At 51.9% G+C, this 19,881-nt stretch overlaps 1 protein-coding gene across 2 annotated transcripts in view; it reads right to left on the minus strand.

Annotated features, from left to right (window-relative positions):
• The window catches only part of HLF (HLF transcription factor, PAR bZIP family member), a 50,927-nt gene extending 31,892 nt beyond the window's left edge, over positions 1 to 19,035 (minus strand). For both annotated transcript variants that reach the window (XM_045836811.1, XM_045836810.1), the window contains exons 1-2: positions 18,443 to 19,035; positions 16,030 to 16,362 (exon numbers count right to left, since the gene is read on the minus strand). In XM_045836811.1, coding sequence (XP_045692767.1) covers positions 16,030 to 16,362; positions 18,443 to 18,557 — 448 coding nt within the window. In that variant the 5' untranslated portion in view covers positions 18,558 to 19,035. The remainder of the gene's footprint in view (positions 1 to 16,029; positions 16,363 to 18,442) is intronic.
• Positions 19,036 to 19,881: the final 846 nt, after the last annotated feature.

Here is a 19,881-nt window from a genome sequence, read left to right on the forward strand (position 1 = left end):
GGTTCAATCGTGTGTATTCTGGTCTGGGATAAGGTGTGGCAAATACGCATACTTCTCCTCCCTCATCCCACAGGGACCTGGCAAATGCAGCCAACTTCCTATGACCCCGTGCAGCCATGGGGATGAACTCCGAGCAACCCAAACAATGTATTTTTTGGACCATAAGACACACCTAGGTTTTAGAGGAGGAAAATAGGAAAAAAAATTTTTTTTAAGCAAAAAATGAGGTAAAATATTTAATAACATAAATAACATAATATTTTAACAAAGTAAATGTAAACAGAACTCGACAGCAGCATTAACAACCATTATCCCTCCCACGTTTGGAGGTGGGGCGGGGGAGGGCGAGTGCGTCTTATAGTCCGAAAAATACGGCGTAACCACTGTGGGAAGGCCAGGACCACAGGGAGCTGGATTTGTAGGCAACTCTTAATTTTTTTAAGTCCTCACTCGAGGGAAGGGAGGGAGAGGGGAGACGGAGAAGGGGGCGGAGGGAGTAGGCAGGAGGGAGGGAGGGAGGGAGGGAGCGATGTGAGAAAGAAACACTCACTGGCTGCCTCCCATTGGTGCCCAGACCAGGACCGAACCCACAAACTAGGCATGCACCCTGACCGGGGATCAAACCCGCAACCTTTTGGTGCACGGGACAGTGCTCCAGCCAACGGAGCCACCCGGCCAGGGCCTGTGCAGGCAGGCGACGGTTGCCTCACCGCCACTGTGGCCTCGGCCTCCTCTGACCTCAGGAGGGGGCCGTGGCTCAGTGTCTCAAGCCTGTCAGTCTACGTTCGGGGGAGGGGGGTCCCCGCAGGCTGAGGAGGGAAGGAGAACAGCTGCCTCGTTCTTAGGGCTTCCTTTCAACATGTTAGCTCACCCATTTCTGGGGCTTTCACATTCACTACGCCCTCCAGCCAACCTGCTCTTCCCAATTCGGAGATTGTGTTGGGGCCCCAAGGTGGCAGGGGCAGTGGGCCAGGACCCCGGGGAGTTTCAGAGCCTCTCAGGGACGACACTGGAGGCTGCAGGGCGTGACAGGCCAGGGGGCTCCTCTGGGTGAAGGGAGTAGAAGGTCCTAGAAGACGCTGCATCTCGGCTCCCTGACCACGGGGAGGCCATCAGCCAAAACCAGCTAATTACAGGGCGGGCTGAGTTGAAGGCACCTCCCAGGCCCAGGTGAGCCTTCTTCACCAGGGTTAATCTGCAAACCGGTTCCTCAGCCTCAGGATAACTGAAAGCCGATCTCACGCAGAGCTCAAGTGCAGCCATCGGAAACGGTAAGAAACCACATGAGCAGAGGAAGTCATATCCACTACGCTTGGGGAGCTCTTGTAGCGTCTCCACAGACTGTGTTTAACCCCAGCCCACGACCCCTCCCCGCCCCACAGGCTCCTCAGCCCGCTCCCTGCCTCAGAGCGACCTTGGCCCCAGGGAGCACATAGTTAAGTGCTCATAAGATGCCATTACTATTATTCCACTGGTGCAGTTCACGGATTTAAACTTAGGGGACTGAGAGACCTCTGGGGCGTTTGGCTGGCTATGGAAAGCATATGGAGGAGCTGTGAAAAGCACCAAGCTCCTCCTCAAGCATTTTTTACAGAAAGAAAAATCTGAGGAGTTTGAACGTCCAGGAAAGCAGACCAGCATGAAGCATATTCCAAAGGTGAAGAGAAACAGGCTTCCGACTATTGGCTCCATCAGTGTGGATAACCAAAGGGCATCCCCAAACCCTAGGTCAACTGGTCAATTCCCCAGTGCCTTCCTGAAGAAGGGGACAGCATTTCTGTCTTAAATGTCAAGGATCACCGAGTGTGGAGTGCTGGGGGCGAGCCTCCTGCTCCTTCCGAGGGCTGGGTTTCCAGGGAATCCGCAGTCATGACCGCTGGCCACAGCCCACCGGGCTCTGGGGTTTGTGGCTGGAGTGGCGAGTGCCCAAGCCTGTGCTCCTCTGGACCCACAGGAATCTGACAGGCACTGCTGGAATTACAGCTTCCCTTAGCCTTGCACTTCCTGTCCTGTGACCAGGGAGCAGAACCAACAGACCGCCCTTCTTCCACTCTCTCTGTAAGCCAACCAGAATAAGCCCCCCTCGGAGAGCAAGGCAGTGCATGCCAGGGGCTTGGAAAAACACTTTGCTAGGACACCGGACACAGCGTTGGCTCGAGTCCTTGACCCTGTGCTCAGCGGAGGAACAAGGACTGAAGGGTCTTCCCAGTCTTCTCTGTCAGGACAGCAAATCCCAAGGCCCACGGCAGCCATCCTAATTAATCGCAGAACTCTTTCCAACGAGCCCAGAACAAGCCTCGGTCTGTCGAGGTGACATTCCAAGCACCCACGAGTCCATCAAAGTGGCCGTGAGACGTAACCCACTCTTACGGGAGGTCCTCCGAACCCGCAGCCAGCCGCCCAGAGGAGCGGCCCAGGAGCACAGCCGGCCACTGCCCTTCCAGAAAAGTCGCCATCAAAAGACTGAGCTGTGGGCCTCGGGGTTCTCCTTTTTTATTCTTCTTTAAAAATTATTTTGTCTGGCTAACAAACCATGGCTAAAAACAAACAACCAAACAAACAAACAAACCCAAGCCTCGGAGCAGTCATTCTGGCCAGATAATTTGCTTTCAGGTTTACTCTGGAATGCTGAGCACCGGACAGAAGCCGTGGTTCCTGTCCAGAGTACAGGCAATTTTTAAAGAAATAACTAGATTTAATGCGGTTGCATTTTTTCCCCAAAGGTGTCAGCTGTCTTTTGCTTTGCAGCTTAAGTTTTTAAACCTGTCCTCCTTTATGGGTGGCAGAATGCCAGCCTTGATCCATGTGCTTGCTTGGGAACAGTATCATCGCCCCAAGAGGCTTGATATTTTTGCACCAAAATTTGAGTGCTAATCTTCCAGCTCACAGTAGTCTTAGAACACAGAGTCACCGAGCTAAAACAAGCACCCACGTTCTGCAGATAAGAAAACCGAGGACTGGAGAGATTCAGTCACCTGCTGAGGGACCCGACCCAACTCCAGCAAACCGTCTCTGGAACCCAGAGCTCTTTGGGAATGGCCTACCTTGCAACTGTTGCTACCTGTTTTCCCCTCTTGCCAATGGGGGAACCTAAAACCCAATAGCAATAATAATGCTAACCCTATTTATAATTTGATTGGACTTTTATTTGGCTACTTTTCTAATTGGCTTTCTTATTTGATATGATGACACATCTGTAAGTTAGGAGCACACAGATTGTTCTCATCTTGCAGAAAATGAAGTAAAACCCAGACAGGCCAGTGATTTGCTTAGGGTTCTGCTTCTAACCAATAGCAGAGCAGCGACCACAAGTGAGATCTCTCTGTGGACCTAGGGACGTGCCACAGGTCTAAAAAGGCCTCAGCCAGCAACTCAGAAATCTGGGAGTGAGACTCAGAAGACTCAACTACAAGCACATTGTAGAAAAAGATCTTTAAAGGCCAGAGTTTCACTCCGCTTTAAACCTTTCTGGAGGACAGCTCTGAGCAGCCCCAGGTCAGTTCACTGGTTGGCCCACTCCATGCAGTTCAACCCTCATGACAACCCGGCCGTGGTCCAGGGGAGAAAACGAGGGGTTCAGAATGTAGGTGACTCGTCCAGGTCTCATGGCTTCTCAGGAGATGTCCGACTCCAAATCCAATTGAGTTTAGTGCCTAAGGGGCCTGCCAGTGAAGTGCTGATGCTATTAGGACTGAGGTTCTCTGACTGCCTTTCTGAAAGCTTGTTATTTCTGCCTTGGAGATGATTTCATCCTGATCTCCATATGGTTTTTGGCCACTGAGATCCGCCCGCATGTATTTTTAAGCTGCCTGCAATGAGAATGGAAGAGCTGACGCAGAGAGGAGAAGATACACCTTGGCCATGCAGCCGCCACGTTCCATCCTCTGGGGGGCAGACTGGACTCCAGGAGCCAGTACCGTTTCTAGTGGGAGTTGATTTCGGACAAGCTCTCACGTCAAGTGCTCAGCACCGCCCCGGCTGTAATCCATGTTCTGGCTTCCTATGATTTCATATGCATTGAGCTGATTTAAACTTAGGAGCCTTGTGTGCACTCTCTTATGAAATTCAGAGATATCTGATAGGATATAAAAATACGCTGAGGAAGCTAGAATGAAACACCCCTCTTCAGAGGGGGCGATCTGGCCTGGTTTGCCACCGTGTACTTTGCTGTCCTTAGGTCAGGGCTGGTGTAAAGCTCATCCTGCCTCATCCCCACGCACAGCACGGGCCGCACTGTGTCCAGACCATTGCCAAGAGCTCCACGCCGCTAACAATGCCTTTGAAAAGCCCTCCCATCAGGTCAATACCAATTCTTAAATCCACCCACCTGCAGTCATCCCCTTGGAGGAAAAACCATTTTCGCACTTGTCTTCCACAGAGTTTACTGCTGTTTTCTCCGTCGTCTCCCCCCCTGCCCCCTGACCCCCGTTTCCATTCCACTTCGACAGAAGGGTCCACTTTTGCTCTCCAGGCACCGCCCCCCCCCCGCCTCCGCCACACTGCAGTCTCGTAGGAGAGTTAAGGAGGAAGCTGTTTGAGAGACTTACACGAGGGGAGCAGCAGGCCGGGGAGTTGGCTACCACTGGAGACCCGCCGTCCTGCCCATCCCCACTCAGCCGCCTGTCACCAGCAACCAGGGGAACGGCCAGTTCTGCGCTTCATGGCCCTGAGGTGTCACCAAGAAGGAAAAAGAAGAAAACCCGAGCCACAAAAACCTGATGATGTGTTTTGGAAAGTCTCGAGGGTGCTCACGGAAACGCAGAGAAGTTCCATCTCACCCTTCACCCCTCATCACCCCGGCCTGCTCAAGGTCTTCCGGGCCCAGAGTCAGAGGGTGGCGGGGGACAGAGACGAAAGACGCGGCCCTGGCCCGTGGAGCCCCCATTTCTTAGGAAAGCTCCCCACGAAGGCGGGCCACGCACGGGTGCAGGGCCACCCCCGCTGCCGGCGTCTCCTGCTGCAGTGTGTCTTTCACGGAGGTCAGCGGACAGGATGCTCACCACTCCACCTCGTCATTCCCTTCTCTGCCCCACAGTGGCTTGAAGGGTGGGGGGCAGTTCCCGGCCATCATGGCCGCAGCACAAGAAGCGTCCTCCGTAAGCGTCCATAGATGACTGTGCGGGTAGGGGAGGGGAAGGAACAGTCATCGTAGCATAGAAGTTACAGGGATGAAAGCTGCCACTCCCATGTGGGGCTCTGTTCTGTGCACTTAGCGTTTATGATCTCCCCGGCTCCTCCAGGAATGCTCGGGGGCAGGCGTTATGGGCTGCACACGCAGAGGAGGAAACGAAGGTGGGGGAGCCCCGGAGCCAGTAGAGGGCAGGGCCGAGGTCTAAGCTGAGGCCAGGGGTTCAACCACCACCTAATGCTGCCCGCTGGTGAGCAGGAGGGAAGAACAAGAGGAGGTTGCTCAAATAGATCATCGTTTCATTAGTAAGACTGCAGAGGAGACCAGCATCCTCGGGCATTGGTCTAGGACATGCTCTCTGACGGTAGTTAAATGAACAAAAATGCTCTTTGGATTCCACATAATGATATGAAAATTGAAGTTTAAAAATATAAAAATTTAGTGGGGTGGGACAAATTGGGGTTGGAGACAAAGAGAACAATTTCTCTTCGCAACAATTTCACGGAATTACTAGCCCGAATTACTGAAATGTCAAGTGACAGAAGTTTTCTTGCTATTCGCTAATGTACACTGTAATTAAGAACAATTTATATACACACAATTAAGATCTTTACAGCCTATTTTGTATGCAAATAAGTGTGCCCCCCCAAATCATGTGTGCGTAATTCATGTGTTTGGTAATATCTTTCTTTATAAAGAGGACAGAGAAAATGATTTCGGCTTAATGAATTCAGGATCAAGTGGTCACAGACTCTGCATCAGTGGAATGCCACTGCCAGGCTGGCTTGCGGGTAAAAAGAGAAACAGAGTATTAGTAAACTCAAATTGCTTCATTACTGAAACTTCCTGTCATTCATCTTCAAACTTCTAAGGAACTCAATAACTAAATATTACTAAGTGGCTTGTTATGTTTGGGTAAATTTCACTTATAATTCGAAAAAAATGTATTTTTTGACATGGATGCAAATATTTTAAAAATTATTGAGCTGTCACTTGCCATTTGAATAAAGATACTTTAGAGTCTACCAGGGAAAAAAGGTACCCACCTTCCTGGGGAAAGCATATTAATATAAAGAAATCAGTTGCAATGAAATAAATCCATGTCTTACAAAGTCAGTTCTACAAAACTATGTTTTCTTGTTCTCATAAGCTCTATCAGGTTTAATTTTATCTTTACGTTTTACATAACCTGCTCTTTCCTCTATAAATCTTTCGGTGGCCTTTGGTCTTTTAAAAGCAGTATTATTTTGACAGGCTCTGAGATCTCCACCCTATTTTCTTTTCCAAGTTTTCTCTGCCAAAGGCCTCCATGACCCCCAACGGTGACACTACGGCCGCAGCGTGGGGAATCCACTCTAAGGTGAATTAAGTCCTCAGTTCCGTCCTCCGGACAGAGGGAGCGTAACTGTTTGCTGCTCTCCTCAGAAGAACCCTGTAGGTCTCGGTGGATCCTGACGTCTGTTCTGGGTAATCTGATTACCGCCTGTGCAGATGATCTCGTCCATCTGGTTTACAGCACTGATTCCCATTGGCCAGGGCCTGGGGGCACCCTTCCCAAAACAACCCTTAGCTCTTCCCATTCGATTCAATTCAAGAGGCGTTCACTTCTCGTGCATGAATGGACAGCCTTGCTTAACTCTTTCCATTAAAGTGCAGCAGGGAGACTCTCCTTCTCTGCTCTGCTGTCCACGCCTCGGTTTCTCAGCAAAGACATCCAAGCTCACCGTTACCCAGAGCTAATTAGAAAAGAAAGCCTTGCTCTTTCCCACTCAAGGAGTCTCTGCCAAAGCATTTATTTCTGCTGATCCGTTTATGCAATCCCACTTTCTAAGAGCGCATTTTGTCACAGATGATTTAGTGTGGTAGCTCCCTCGAGCATCTTTCTGTAGCGCACACTCATTGTTTGTGGGAATCTGGGGAAAGAGGTTTAATTAGCCATGTGCCATCCCTGATTATAAGACCCCAAATCTCAAAGCACCTTCCCAAAATCATTCATGAAAAACCAAAATCCTAGATTGAACTTCTAAAAACAAAACTTTTCAGGGCCTTGTGTGACAGGGGAACTGTGTGACTTCTCAGGACAGAAAGTAAGACTGGATCCCCGTGTTGGGCTGGATGGGTAGGCAGCGGAGACAATAACAGTATGTGTTGAAGTCAGAGGAGGAGGAAGACGTGTTGGGAGTTTCCCCATGAAGTCATGGAGCGCGCATCCACCAGCAGCCAGCGCCACGGGAGCGAGTCCTGCATCGTTTCCCACCAGCAGACACTCGATGCTGCCAACACTCCTGTAACTGTCTACGACACATCGCTGCAAGTGCGACTGCACACACGGACTGTGGTTTTTTATTTACGTCAGCCAGTGTGGGTTATGACAACTCCTCCAGCTCTCTCCAGTCTTGGCCTGACGTCAGAGCACACTTCAGGGGCACCTGCACGAATCGTTTCATGCCGGCGCCACTCGGCAGCTCCCCCCCCACCCCCCACCCCCGTCTCAGAGCCCGGGTCCTCCCACCAAGTTCCATTCCCCTAGCTGTACTCCCAATACAGAACCCATACACGCCCCCCCCCCCCCCACGCCACCTTCTCTGAGCGCGCTGTGCAGCTAATTCCTGTTCCAGGGAAGAAGGAAGCCACAAATACAAGGTCAGGACTCAAGAATGCAAAACTGTAATAATGACTCCTTTGTCTCTCAGGAGTAAAATTAATAAGCTGGCCAGAAACGTAGCTAAGTATTTTTAGCTTGATATCACTGCTGCAGGTAATGCTTATAAGCAAGTGCTATTTGGATCGCTGAGGCATCAACGCCTGCTTCCTCGTTCTCCTTCTCTCACGTGGACATACACACACACCGAACACACATGCAAACAGAGGTCGGTTCCCTACACTTGTTTGCAAACCTAGTAAGCTTTGTAAAGTAGAAGCATTTAAATGTGATGAATGTTAATGCGTTTAGGTTTATTAAAATCTATTTTTCTACTCCTATGAGACCAGGCCTGCTTTTAGACTTTTACATTCTGAACCATTCAAATCCCTCGAATTATTTCCTTGCCAAAGAGTGCTTCCCCCAATCACCCAAATTATGGGCTTTGTAAGTGAAACCTAAACCCTGTGTTTTTGAATTACTTTGTCTAGATCATTAGAACACTATGTTTTGAAAAGCTGTTTGATGTTCAAGGGAGAGTATTTATTTTCCAAACAATAATAATAAGGAAGTCCCGGTTTGCCAGAGGAAACTATTGTGAAGTATCTAAAAATGTTTCCAATCCAACCTTGAACCCAAGTGGAAATGTCCACATGCCACTTCCCTACTGGAAAACCTTCCAGGGCTCCCCACGGCCTGCTGGATCGAGTTCAAGCACTGGGGCCTGGCATTCACGCAGCTGCCAGCCTCGCTGGCACCCACCTCTCCAGACTCATCTCCCTGACTCCTTCCTGTGAATTTCCTGCACCAGCCAACTGGATCTACACCTTGTTCCCTAAACACCCCGTGGGCATTCCTGCCTCTGTAGCTCTGCCCACGCAGCAGCACCGTTCTGGCTGCTACACCTCTCGCTGCAGGCCCAACAGAAGGCCCCACTCTTCCAAGAAGCCTCGCCCGGGGCACTCTTGCCCTGGGCAGTGGCTGCTTCCTGTGAGGTCTGGCAGGTCTTCTTGTCTGCACTCCTCCCTCATTTTGAAAGATGTTACTCTCTTTCTTTCCCTCTCCCCCTTTCTGTAGGAATCGGCAGCTTCCGTGAATCCATCGTTTGGCACGGAGAACACGCTAGCTCGTCCCGTCACTCACCGCTTCCCCTAAATGTTCTATCTTCCCTACTAGCCCCACTGCACTGTCATCTCCTTGAGACCAGCAGCCAAGCCGTACTCTTGCCTGTCTGCCCCAGGGTGCAGCTCCAAGCCAAGGCTGCTTCTGGGCGCCATCCACATTGCTCCTTGCTCCCACGACTTCCCTGTGGCTTTCTAACCTTCATGCCATTTACCAGAGAAAAGAAACAAGACTGACTTGTGGTGGAGGGAGAGGGCTCACATACACCCAACAGAGATGTTACTTTGCAGATGAGAAAGTGAAGGTTCGGAGAGAAGAAGAACTTGCCCATTACAGGGCCGTTTCGGGGAAAGAGAAATTACTATTCTGGAGTATGCAAAGCCTTGCTTGTAAGCAGGAGGCTGAACTGGACTGGACCTTTTCCTTCTCCCAGCACCGAAACATGCCTTTCTAGTTTCTTTACCTCCAGGCCATTATGTTACATCAAGTACAATGACTAATGCCTATTATTAAAAATGCAACAGTAGCACTGATGGATGGACTGCTGTACTAGCAGACATATCGTGGAGAAATCTTCTAATCAAGAACTTCCTTGAACTGCATTTTGTTTGTCTGATTTTCTAATCTAGCGAGTGAGGAGGAATAAATAAAGATTACAGCCAGTGACCCAAGGTTACCTAAAACTCAGAGGCTAAGAGAGGCGGAGAAAACTGAGGTAGAGAAACAGAGAAGAAATTTAAATGGCTCGACCCAAGGCCTTCGTCAGCTAGGAAGGGAGAGGTGTGGAGACCCCCGGGCTGGGTCCTCCCACACCTCTCCCAAGAACCGAGGTCGGGGGGTAGCGAGGATGCCTCCCACAGCAGTGGGCTGTCACTGAGCACTTCCTGGGTGCCGGGCTCCATGCCAAGTACTCTGCACGCGTGTTGGCTCCTGGGACCCTCTACATCCCATGAGGCAGGTCCCCTATTATGCCAAAGTCCCAGATGGGAAGTCAGGGGCTCGGGTCATTGAGCCGACCTGCCGGAGATCTGGAGTGCGCATGGCACAGTCAGTGTACAGCAGGCTGGCTGGCTGGCTGGCTGACCAGACCCTAGGCTCTGACGCCTCGTGACGCTGCCTATACCAGACCTGTGTCTCAAACACAAGCCACTCTGACGGACGCTGTGCAAGGTGAGCCAGCAGGAACCTGTGGCTGAAGGAAATGCAAGTTTATTCCCAAACGATGGTTTAGTGGCTTCCGGCCGACACTCGCTGAGGCAACGCCAAATATTACAGTGGATGAAAAATATTCTCGTGCATTCCCATTATAGAGTCAAACACAGACCCTGGACCTCCCTGTCCTTCTGCCGTGTGACTTTTTCCCATTTTTTTTTCTTTTTAAATCTTATTACCTCCCCTACTACCTTCCCTCCTCCCTCTATTTTCACTGCTGAGACATAAAAAATGATTCCTGGGTGAAAGTGATTAGTGCTGGTTGGCAGAGAGGTTTCTGAGAAGCTCAATAAATCACTGCTGTCCTCTCCTCCTCTGGCGTTCTACGTTCGGATGTTATCACGGCTTTTATTCCTCCCACCTCCCCCAGCCCTTTCCTTCTCCTCTACCTAGTTCTGTCCCTACACGGCTGTTTTTTCTAGTCTGGTAAGCACAGTGCTGAACTGGAAAGACTCTGCCAACACCCTTGGCAGGAGCTGGCCTGCAGGAACCCTGCCCACCCCAGTGATGTGGAGAAGACGGGGCCGCTGGGCAGACGGGAGGAGACTGGGCCAAGTTCGGGGTCTGGCTAGGATGTGGGAGAGAGCAGGTTTCCCTGGCATCTGAATCTCCCCACAGAGCTCAGCTTTCTCGTGCCAGGGTCAGCGTTACAATTTCTCGCTGGCATTTGCTGGGCTTCTCCTGGGAAGAGAAGCAAGCGTGGGGGAGGGGGGCGGAAGCCAGCCAGCGCACCACCCGGAGTCGGAGTCGGAGTCGGGCGAGCTCCGCAGGGCACGGCCACGTGCCTGAAGCACACGGCCACGCGGGCAGGCAGCCAGGGTCGCCGGGGCTCACGCGAGCTGGGCCCCGGAGCGGCTGGGGGCTGGAGTGGGGATGGTGCGGGCACCAAGCGCGTGGCTGTTCCTCCACAGGAGGTGCTAGCCCAGAAGGGATGCTGCTGGGTGAACATGGGGGAGTGGCTTGTCCTAACTCAGAGTGCAGGAGAAGAGTCGGGCAGGCTGCACAGAATATTGGGAGTGCTGACAAAAAATTAAAAAACTGCATGTCCTATTTTCGCAGAGGGAAGGGGACTGGATGGAACAAATCCCAAGTGAAGAACAGGGGCTGGGGGTGCAGTCATTCTCCTCCCCCCTGTGCCACTGACACCGTAAGGGCAGCTCCGGCACCGGGTCTCCGTGGGCCACACCCCGTGCCACCCTCTGTGACGTGGTATCTTACTGAACCCTGCTAAAACCCTAGGGAGGGGGCCTATTTACACTCTTCCTTCAATGGGTGAGTAAACTGAGGCTTAAACGGATTGAGAAATTGGCCCGAGGTTACACAGAAGGTCAATGGGAGTCCAGGCTGTGGACCCAAGTCCCTGGGACTGCGGCCTACGCCCCTAACAAGCACACTGCCCTCATCCATACCTCTCTGAAAATACCTCTGCCAGAAGGCCGGGGACTGGGGGCTACTGCCCTGGGAGTGGCACAGCATGACACGGCCAAGACACGGGGCAAGCCTGTGCTCCGCAGGGCTTGCTGGAGAAGACAGACTCTCAGAGGAGGCAGAGAAGAGTCTGCCTGCCTCCACGGCAAAGCTGGCTCTGTCCTCTGCACGTTTTTCTGGACCCTGAGGCTCTTCCAGGACACTCGAGGCCCAGAGCACAGCAACCGTCAGCCATGACACTCCCGACCTGCAGAGGTGTCGGTACGACGGGTGGGAAACACACGAACCGCCTGCACGTGTGGGGAGGGGGAAGCTGAAGCTTCACCTCCTGGGCCTGGGAAAAGCTGGCGAGTGCTGGAGCCTTGGCAGGACCTCCCGCCACCCCAGACCCGGCAGCACAGGGCTCGCCCCCCCCCCACTCCCCGTCACTCAGGTCCCAGAGGCAGCGCCGTCCTTCCACGCCAAGACCCTCGCACAAGGGCGGGTCAGTGCAGACACCACCAATTCCAGCCTGGAAAAGGGGCACCGGGCCCCACCCGCCGACCTTCCCCCTCTTCTGTGCTGCCCACCGAAGCTCCCCTTTTCCCACAACCCCACCCCACCCTGCACGTGAGGGTTTTCACTTCCCTCCGTAACCAGCCCTCCTCCTGACATAGTCTCGGTGCTCAGGGCTGGAAAGGGAGCCTTCTCAATCCTCAGCTGAATATGGGTCTAACAGTGCAGGGCACCCCCAAGCTATTCAAAGAAAAACCACCAGAGGAAACGATTTCAACTCTGGCTTTACAAGCATGTGATTTAAAAATAACTCTGCCTTTGTCTGCTATAGATGACTTTCCCTAAAGGGACTGCTGTCCTTAAAGCAACTGCTCAATTCTTGGGGCAAACTGATCCTTATTTTTCCAGTACCCAGTGGTTCCAAGTACCACCTCTGGCAGCACCTGAATGCAAACACTGACGACAGGGTCAGGATGACTCCGCCATCCCTGCTGGCCTGGGTCCCCCCCGGAAGCTGCCCCTCAGGTGCCAGAGGAGCTCGTGCAGGTGGCCGGAGCGCCGGCGGCCACCGCTCTCCTGCTTCATGAAGACGTCAGCCCAGAGCGCTTGGCAGTCTCCCCAGAGCCACAGAAGGTCTCAGCGGGCGCCCGGGTCATTTCTCCAAGGAAAAGTGTATTTCTACAGATATCTGATCCATTCTTGGATCAGAGGAAGTGAGATGGGTGCATAAAATGGGAAATGGGGTCGGGGGCACTCACGGCAGGTAGTAGGAGAACTCGCAAGAAGGCTCATCTCGTCATTCCCAGACATGTTTTGGGCAGACCTAGCAATGCACAATGGGCCACCTTAGGGCTCCATTCCCTTTCAGCCAGACTCCCTTTCAGGGAGCCCGAATGGCACGGTGCTACCGAGCACAGCTCGAAAGATGCAAACAGCAGAAAATAAATGTTTAATAAAATCACTCTGAAACTGTCTCTGGATTAACCTGATGTCATAGCTTTCCACACCAAAAGTGCATAGCGATGCTCTTATTGACATTGTATATCTTCCTGAGACCTAACCGTCTGCTGGCACTCTCGAAGGTTTTGCTACAGGGCGTTCACCACTGGCGGTACAAACCCCCCCGCCCCCCCCCCGCCCCCCCCACCACATGTGTGTCCGAGTCCTGGGTTAAGCCCTGAGTGTGCTGTCCAGGTTGCAAGTCTACATCAGTGGTTCTCAACAGGGGTGACTGTGCCCCCAAGGGACATCTGGGCGGCAACTGGATCCGTTTTCACTCGTCAAAGCTGAAATGTGTGTGTGTGTGTGTGTGTGTGTGTGTGTGTGTGTGAACTTCCTACCGCGCACAGGACAGTCCCCATGGCAAAGGCTCGCCAGAAACACCAACGCTGCCACGGCGGAGAAATCCTGCTCTGGACCGAACTGACACAATTCCCAGGATGCTCGAGGCTACCTCTATGCGCCTCCCTTCTGAGGGCTTATTTTCCCCAAGATTAACTTGGTATTTCTAGTCTGGCCACCGGGGTGATTACACAGCACAATCAAGAACTTTCTCCTTTTTCAGGTTTGTTTGTGAGCCACCACCCACCAGGGCCACACCCCCTAGCATAATCTTCATCTGGATGGACACTGCATAAACAGCAGGGGGTCACTTTGTCTGCATCTGGTACTTGAAAAAGAGTTTTGACATTCTTCCTTTTTTGTTAGGAGTATCGCTGAGTTTTCAATTGAAAGTAGGTTATTTGGGGGTGCATTTCCATGATCAAAGAGACACTTAAATGATGAGTTAAATGTTTGTAGATCCCACTGCCCCTTTGGATTCTAAGGCCCTTCCTTCCTCCACGAGCTAAGAGCTAAGGAACGACACTCACGGAAACTCAGGGGCCCTCGGCTGTGGATGGCGAGTCTGGCCAGGGCACCTCGAGTTCCTGGGAGTTGCTGAGGAATACTGATCCTAACGAACTCTGACAACAAATGATTTTTGTGGCAGCCTCAAATCCCCAAACCCTGATTCTTGATTCTCACTGCGAACCCAGCTTTGGGGACCTAATATGTGCATGTTCTCGGGGGAAAATTTGGTATTTCTAACATGGTATGTCTTGTATTTGGCAGAGGGTTAAGACATACCTGTCAACTAAATGAAAGTGTTGGGGTTTAAACACCCCGATCCAATCCCCATTGGTCCAAATTCCCTGACGCTTCTCTCAAGAAGAACTTCTCTACTGGACCCGACCCCTGTCAGTAGGTGTTCCAGGAGACAGGGGTTGAAGTAAAGGATAAAAGTAGACATAGAAATAACAACGACCGTAACTGTTCTCATTCATAGAACGTTTGTGCTAGTCGTCCTTTGACCTTTTGATACAGGCCATCTCTAATTCTCACAGTAACCCAACCAAATACAAATTATACCATTCTACACAAAGGGAAACTGAGGCTCCAAGAGGTTGTCACCTTGTAAGGTCACACAGCAGCAAAGAGGTACTGAGACACAGCTGTGCCTCCTCACTGGGGCTCTGTCCCCTTCTCCCTGGTTTTCCCCACTGTGGTTGTTCTGCTGGGTGTGTGTTCCTGGGAAGAAAGTGAAGATAGTGCCACTGCACATTCTCAGTGACAGGGACTCGGGTTCCCATGCAGTATTCTCCCCAGGCTTCTGCAGCCCCTGGGGTTGGTCAGAGGTCACGGCTAAACTCCATTCCAGCCGGTAGCCTTGAGTTCCAGTTCAAAGCAGGTTTCCGAGAAGGGGCCAGCACGGAGAGCTACGAATGGAAGAACTCGAACTCCAGTGCTAATACTCAAGGGAGGGGTGTGCTTTTCCTCCTTTGCATCATTTCCTTCATTTTAATCTCGCTCTTTGTGTCACAGACATTGTGCGGGAGGCGAGGACGGTGGGTTCAGGAGTGATCTCCAGCACAAGCCTCCCATTGTCCTGCTTTCTGTCTTCCCCTGCGGCTAAGGGCCTCAGCTCCGCCACCTTCCCGACAGAGTATCTGGCTGCACCTTTGTTCCTGGTTACCTGTGCACAGAGAGTGGCCTTTCTTCCTGTTCACTCTGTGCTACAGAGGGCAGGGGGCCTGCAGCCACAGGGGCCTCAGCGTGCTTGCGTCTGAGTGCCCAGCAGTGGGCTCTGAAGCGGGGGTCATTTCAGGTGACGTTTTTGTAATATTTCAACACTATTTATAGCCGACCTTGTGGCCTCACGGGCTTTCGCAAAAGCAGATTAAGTGTGATAGGCACATGAATGCTAAAGAGAGAAATATAGGGTCTGGTGTTGAAAAAGGCTAGTTAATATGAGAGCTGCTTTTAAATTCAATTTCCCAATTACTGACAACACAAGATGGAAAGATTTAAAAAAAGCTATCTGCTGCACACCCAAAACTCACATCATTTTTCCCTTTAGGCCAAGTCAAGGATGAACATGGGTAAACCACAGCCTTACAGGGGGTCTACCCACTTCATTCAGCAGGAGCCTATTATCTGTGTGTTTGGGGAACGGGGAAGAGAGACAGCAGAAGAGACGGACACCTGAATTGTCCAAACCATTAACTGTAAGTTGGTAGCTCTTAAACCGCAGTCCTTGGGTCAGCTTCATCAGAACCCTCCAGGGAGCTAGTTAAAAATGCATATTCCTAGGCCATGACCCCAGATCTGAAGAATAAGAATTTCTAGGGTAGGTGTCCATAGCATCTGCATTTAGCTGGCTCTCCAGGTAATACAGATACTCACGGAAGTGGGACAACCATTGCTGTGCATGAAATATGGGGGATGGGGGGGCGAGTAGGTCTACAGTGTGAGCATGCAAAACAGTTTACTCTTGCATTATTATTTATTATGGTATCATTTTCCATACAAACAACTGTAAACTTGTATTTGCCCCATCCGGTACAAGGCTCCTCTTTTAGAGCGAGCTAAGTGCCCCCTGATGAAGGTGTTTATGCCCCCCCCTCATCCTGCCCCTCCCTTTAGCCCTCCTCCCCTCTGGAGGGAGAGCCTCCTGAGAGTTTACCTGGTCTGATGGGGCTCTGCATGCAGTTCGGGGACGGGACGCCCGGGTGAAGGGGTGCGGAGGCCCGACTGCTGAGGTCCATGACGGAGGGGGCAGCTGAGGAAGCCGGCTGCAGCCCCGGAGGGTGCGGGCTGTGGTCATGCTGAGGGCTGGGGGGAATGCCATTTTCTGACAAGAACTCCTCCAGGTCCATGTATTCCAACTGAAAAGTATCTCCATCGTAGGGGAGGGTTTTGTCCCATAAGGTGGGTCCCAAGAACGCCGACTGGGGCACCGTCGGGCTGTTGCTCTCATCATCCAGCTTCTTTCCCTTGTCTTTATCTTTATTAAATGCTGCAGGAAAAGGGGAATACTGGACTTTAAAGAAGAAACAAAGTTTCTTTTTTCCCTCTTTTTTTTTTTTTAACCACCTCCCCTGGACTCTGCCATAAAACCACTCCTCACAAACAGCAGGGTTGTCTGGCCGCTGGCTTGTGTGGGTCTAGAGTTAAAAGTTCAGGCAGGACTCGGATCTCTGCCCATTTTTCAACATCTTCCTATTTACTTTGGAAAGAAAGCACTTGCCCTCGGGACAGGGCTACAGGCTGCTCAAGGATATAAACAAGAGAGCACAGACCTCAGGGCATTATTTGAGGAGACAGACAATCAAAATCCACGGTGGGAATACAACACCTGCAATTCCATAAAGCTGCTGTGATTTTTAAGACAACAGGCAACCGCCACCAAATTTAGTACAGTAACAACATGAAGTCATTCAGACTTGGAAAGCCGGTGAGTTGGCTTTTCATAAATTACCTCCAAAAATGTTGTAATCAACTTGCAAATAGCGGTCACCCCCATTCATAATGAGGAAATGGAGACCCTGAGCCTTGAAGGAACTTGACCAATACCTCACGCTGGCGTGGAAGGAAACCCAGAACACCTCCTGAGCTCCCCTGTATTCGCTTTTAAATCCACGGGGCAACACTGTGTTTCACAAAAGGAGATTTTTTGTTTTTTTTTTTAAAACAGTGTTTTCTCTCCCCTCTTCCTCCAAACACTTAAGTGTAAACTGATTCACAAAAATTACACATGTATGCAACCTATCAAAAGCACAGCTAATGGAGAAGGTGGTTACTCCACATACCTATGACGCAGGTATGCAGCTATTTCTACCTGGAAGTACTGCCTCACCCCCTGAGGGCTTTAACCAGTGCTCTGAATTTTGCCAAGTCTAGTCCTCAGGCGCTGGTGAAATCTGGGACTAAGGAATTTGGTTTCGGAGTTTCTTCTTCAGAGAAACAGCCTCCACATGTCCTCCATTCTAATACACCAGGGTTTCATCTGCTGAGAATCTGACTTAAAACAACAACGGATGCAAAAAAAGATGACTGGCAGCACCTTCCTCCCAAACGCTACTCCTTAAAGGGCAGTCACCGGGAAAGCTGTGCTACTGCAGACCACGAACCAAACCCCTCAATGTTTGCAATGCAACAGGTTGTCTCCGGCTAGGAAAGAAGATGCCAGCACTCCCAATGTATCTGCAGCCAAATGATCTTTCAAGACTTTGAGCTGCACCGCCCGCATTTGCTGTGATACAGAAAGCAAGAAACCGCAATAGCCCAAATGCCAAATCCCTGGTGGCACCAGCTTGGTTCAGCACCTCCTTGCACGACCGACCCCTCGGGTCCCTTCCCAGCCAAGGTTGCTGGGGAAGGTTTGGGACTTACCAAGAAAGGGCTCAAGCCAGAGGAGGCTCCTGCGCGGTTACACGTGAGGCTGCTCCTCTCTCCCCTCCCACCAAGAAAGTGCACGGGGGAAAGTGTCAGCGCAGGAGGCGTGCACGGCTTCCCGCCGAGAAACAACCCCCACTCCCTGCCATCTCTCACCCCCCTTTCTGAATTACTCTTCACTGGAGAACACGCAACTCTGCTCACACCTCCTGAGTTCCAAACCCCAGCTAACAACATAAACAATAATATGATCACAACACGCGGCCTGGGCAGTGAGACTCCCCCACCGGAGCCCCCACCTGCCCAAAGGCAAGCCCCCTGGTTTCTCCTCCCCATCCGGAACAGCCCCGCTCTCGAGAAGCTGGTTTCACTCTGCGGGCGGATAAGCCTTTTTTTAGGAAAGACTGACCTGTCCAGTTACCTCTCCCACCTGCGCCGCACGACTGGGACCCAGGGAGGCTGGGCCGGGTCCCCACGGCTATTTCAAACATGGCTCAGCAAGCGGGTCCCCCATGCTTGAGGAGGGGTGGGGTGATGGGAGAGCCCCTCCAGTTCGTTGAAGCAGGGCCAGGGTGTGGGGTCGGGGCGGGGGCGGGGGGGTGGACGCTCCAGCGAGCCAGCAGGGGTGCCATGCCGAGGAGGGGGGACCCCGGGAGCGTCGTCCCTTCCCAGAGTGGGGCAGCCCGGAGGGCAGCGCTCACCGTCTTCATGATGAAGGGGGAGCTTCAGTGGGTTCTCCAGCAAGGACCTGAGCACACCGTAGGGAGGCGGGATGAAGGTGGGATTCAGGGGAAGCGGTCGGGACATTTTCTCCATCGCGTTGAAAATATTTTTTTTTAGTTAAAAAAAAAAAGCAAAAAAACACCGCCCCCCCCCCAATGTTGCTGAGGTTTTTCCTCCGTCCTTTGCCAAAAGTACTCGCTTGGAGACGAGATGAAAAAAATTACTTATATCTTTATAAATACATCTGCATAAAAAAAAACTTTCAGGTCCCCGGTGCAGACGGTCTCTGGAGAGCGCGCCAAGTGCCCGGCCGGCTCCGCCGCGACGCGCGGGATGCTCTCACCTGCCTTGAACCCCTTCGTCTTGTCAAATGTTCAAAATTCAAAAAAAGAAAGACAAAATATGCAGATGGCCGCAAAACAGCGGAACACACCGCGCCACGGCGGCCCCGTCCCGCCAGCGCCGGAGGCCACACGGGGTCCCACCCCACCCCCCTCCCCGCGACGGTGGCGGCTGCTCCCCCGCGTTCCGCGGCCCCGCAGCGCCGGGCTCAGCGCATCCGGCCACCCATGTGCCGTGGCCCTGACAAGAGTGACGTCAGGGCCCGCACCGCGCACCGATAGGCGTATAGGGGGCGTGGTCATGCGCTGCCCCGCCCCCGCCCCGCCCTCCGCGGCAGCGTGTTTAGCATCGTCGCCCGCGCGGATTTTTCAGGACCATGCGGAGCTGGCAGGTTGTAAAGGGTCAGGTGCCAGATCCCCAAGGCCAACGTCCTGGGCTAAGAATTTGATGTTTTAAAGTGTGGTTCAAAGGATGGGGGATTTATTTCCGTCGTTTTCAACCTGGGAATAACCTGGGGAGTTTAAAAAAAATCCACATGCCCAGGCCACATCCCAGGTCAATTAAGTCAGACCTCTGCGCTGACATCCAGGCATCATTAGTTGGTAAAGCACCACGGTGGTTCTAATGAATACTGAAGCTTAAGAACGACAAGTTTAGTTCAGTTGAAGGTGAATACTCTTCTAAATATTTCTCCTGGCCCCAGAGAGCTTAGTGCCCCCTCTCCTGACCCGCTCCCTCAACCACGGAAAATAGCTACCTACCGCCAGTTCTAGTAATATACAAAAAGTAGAGTGGAGAGGGCAGCGCCTGACCTAGCGCTGTGAGCTGTTTCCCACGCTGTCAGGGGGTAGCAACAGGGATACACAGTTGCCTGCAATTGAATGAGGTCAGGGAAGAGACACACACACTTGAGTGGGATTTAGGAATATTTGCTCGAGGAGAATACAGATGACCATTCGTGGGTCAAGTTACAAAGTCCACACGGTAATTAAAATAGGATTGCAAAGTATTTCTAAAGGGGGTCTTGGCGTTCATTGCCACAGCAGCAGTGTCTCTGGCTGTCACTTTGACGCAC

The sequence above is a fragment of the Phyllostomus hastatus genome, unplaced genomic scaffold, assembly GCF_019186645.2.
Source record: "Phyllostomus hastatus isolate PE091 unplaced genomic scaffold, TTU_PhHast_1.1 phas_contig_210, whole genome shotgun sequence".
In the NCBI taxonomy this organism is placed as follows: Eukaryota; Metazoa; Chordata; class Mammalia; order Chiroptera; family Phyllostomidae; genus Phyllostomus; species Phyllostomus hastatus.